This window comes from Atta cephalotes (assembly GCF_000143395.1).
Source record: "Atta cephalotes unplaced genomic scaffold scaffold00021, whole genome shotgun sequence".
In the NCBI taxonomy this organism is placed as follows: Eukaryota; Metazoa; Arthropoda; class Insecta; order Hymenoptera; family Formicidae; genus Atta; species Atta cephalotes.
Window position 1 is genome coordinate 693,766 of NW_012130085.1, and position 1,806 is coordinate 695,571.

General features: G+C 30.7%; 1 protein-coding gene across 1 annotated transcript in view; it reads right to left on the reverse strand.

Annotated features, from left to right (window-relative positions):
• The window catches only part of LOC105619326 (motile sperm domain-containing protein 2-like), a 3,004-nt gene extending 1,465 nt beyond the window's left edge, over positions 1-1,539 (reverse strand). Inside the window, exons 1-4 of the mRNA XM_012200846.1 lie at positions 1,458-1,539; positions 1,007-1,153; positions 494-671; positions 6-375 (exon numbers count right to left, since the gene is read on the reverse strand). Coding sequence (XP_012056236.1) covers positions 6-375; positions 494-671; positions 1,007-1,153; positions 1,458-1,539 — 777 coding nt within the window. The remainder of the gene's footprint in view (positions 1-5; positions 376-493; positions 672-1,006; positions 1,154-1,457) is intronic.
• Positions 1,540-1,806: the final 267 nt, after the last annotated feature.

The following is a 1,806-nucleotide window of genomic DNA, read 5'->3' on the forward strand; positions in this document are numbered from 1 at the left end:
TATACCTTTTTATTATCCAGTTTACCATTTAATACGCTATCTCCATTTGTTTGCTCTTCTGAGATAAATTTGAAGATGTAATCATTGTTACCTCCCCAACATTTCAGTGCATCATTTGGATTGACATAATCTTTCAATGTGGTTTTGTTAACAAACTTAATTTTCGGAATAGCTTTTGCAGGTAACCATGATTTTATTATTTTAAAAGCTGCATTTAAAACCCAGGGCATTTCCAAAACTATGATATAGTTTAGAAAATTTGGATAATAAGATTTAAATAAACCAATAAGATACTTAATAAGCTCCATATCCATATTAGAAAGTCCAGCATCTACCATGTCAAAGAAAAGTGATATTTGATTTCCATTTTCTTCTCTGAAATACAATAAATAAAAAATTACATCCATAGAGTATATAAGGTACGAATATATTAATGTCTCTTATAATTCTTTGCATAAAAAAAAGATAAGGAAACTAATAAGTGTACCAATACCTTTCTAATCTTTCGAACCAATAAACTATACATCTCTGAAGTTCTGCAAAATCTTTTACTCCTTTAACATGCAACTTTGACTTAATTACAAAAAGTTTTTTGCCATCTTTATCCTTACTATAGCTAAAGATTACACCATCTTCTAAATAATCTCTCCTAACATTATCCTCGGTGATATCTGTAATTCGATTTAGAATGAAAGAAGAGAAAGAAAGATATTTTGTTTTACATTATTCTATTAATTTTAAGTCTTTATACTTTCAGTATCGAGTACTTTTCATTTCATGAATGAATAATTCAGCACTAAATACTTTATTTAATTACTATTAAGAATGTTTATAAGCCTATATACTTATCGAAAAAATTAAACTTACGCTATATTCAAATTAAGATATGTGTAGACTATGTGTTGTCAAAACAACTTTTATCAATTTTAATCTAAAATGTTAATATCTCATAGAGAATAATAAAAACTGAAAATGTCAAACATAAAATTCACAGGCATAGTTTTACCATTTGTTCCAAATTTTCTTCTCCAAGTACAAGTTTCCCAAAGCATGTTGAATGCATCCTGTTCATTAAACTCATGATGTTCCAAAAATCGTTTCAGCCAATTATCATTGTTTTTTATCCTGGCTATATCAGCAGCGTGGAAACTTCCTATGAATAATTATTAATCAAATCCAGATAGGAATAGATTCTAAATGAAAAAACAACTATAATTTTCTTTAGCATTTTATGGTTCTATATAAGTAATTAATACAATAACAGGAAGCAAGAATTTTTAATCATCCATGTCTTTGTTAGAGTCAAGTGGGCTGCTAATCATTTTTAATTGAATATACGATCGCGACGGAATACGACCTTTGCACATGTTACATGAGCATCTTTATGACACATTCAAATAACATTATAATACCAAAAATCATTTCATTGAAAAACAGAGAAGGTAATATGTACATACTGGAATCAGGTGGTCCTTCCTCCTCCAATTTTTTGAAAAACTTCTCGCGAAGCTCCGCGATCACTTTCGTTGATATTTCCATCTTTCTTTGTCAGGCTAACGACCAGGAGAATGACACTTTGACCGGCACCGAGAACCTACCATAGACGATAACCAGATAATAATTGTTTATTCACACGCCTAGTCTGTGCTGTCTATACGTGTCGCGTCGCTCTGCACAGCAAAATTCCCTTCTACATATATCCAAAGTCTGTGCCCACCTCGAAATCCTCGAACCTCGAGGTATAGTTCAATTTGTTCAACACGCCTTGAAAGTAAAATAAAGATAATATCTTCAAGTCTCAAAGAG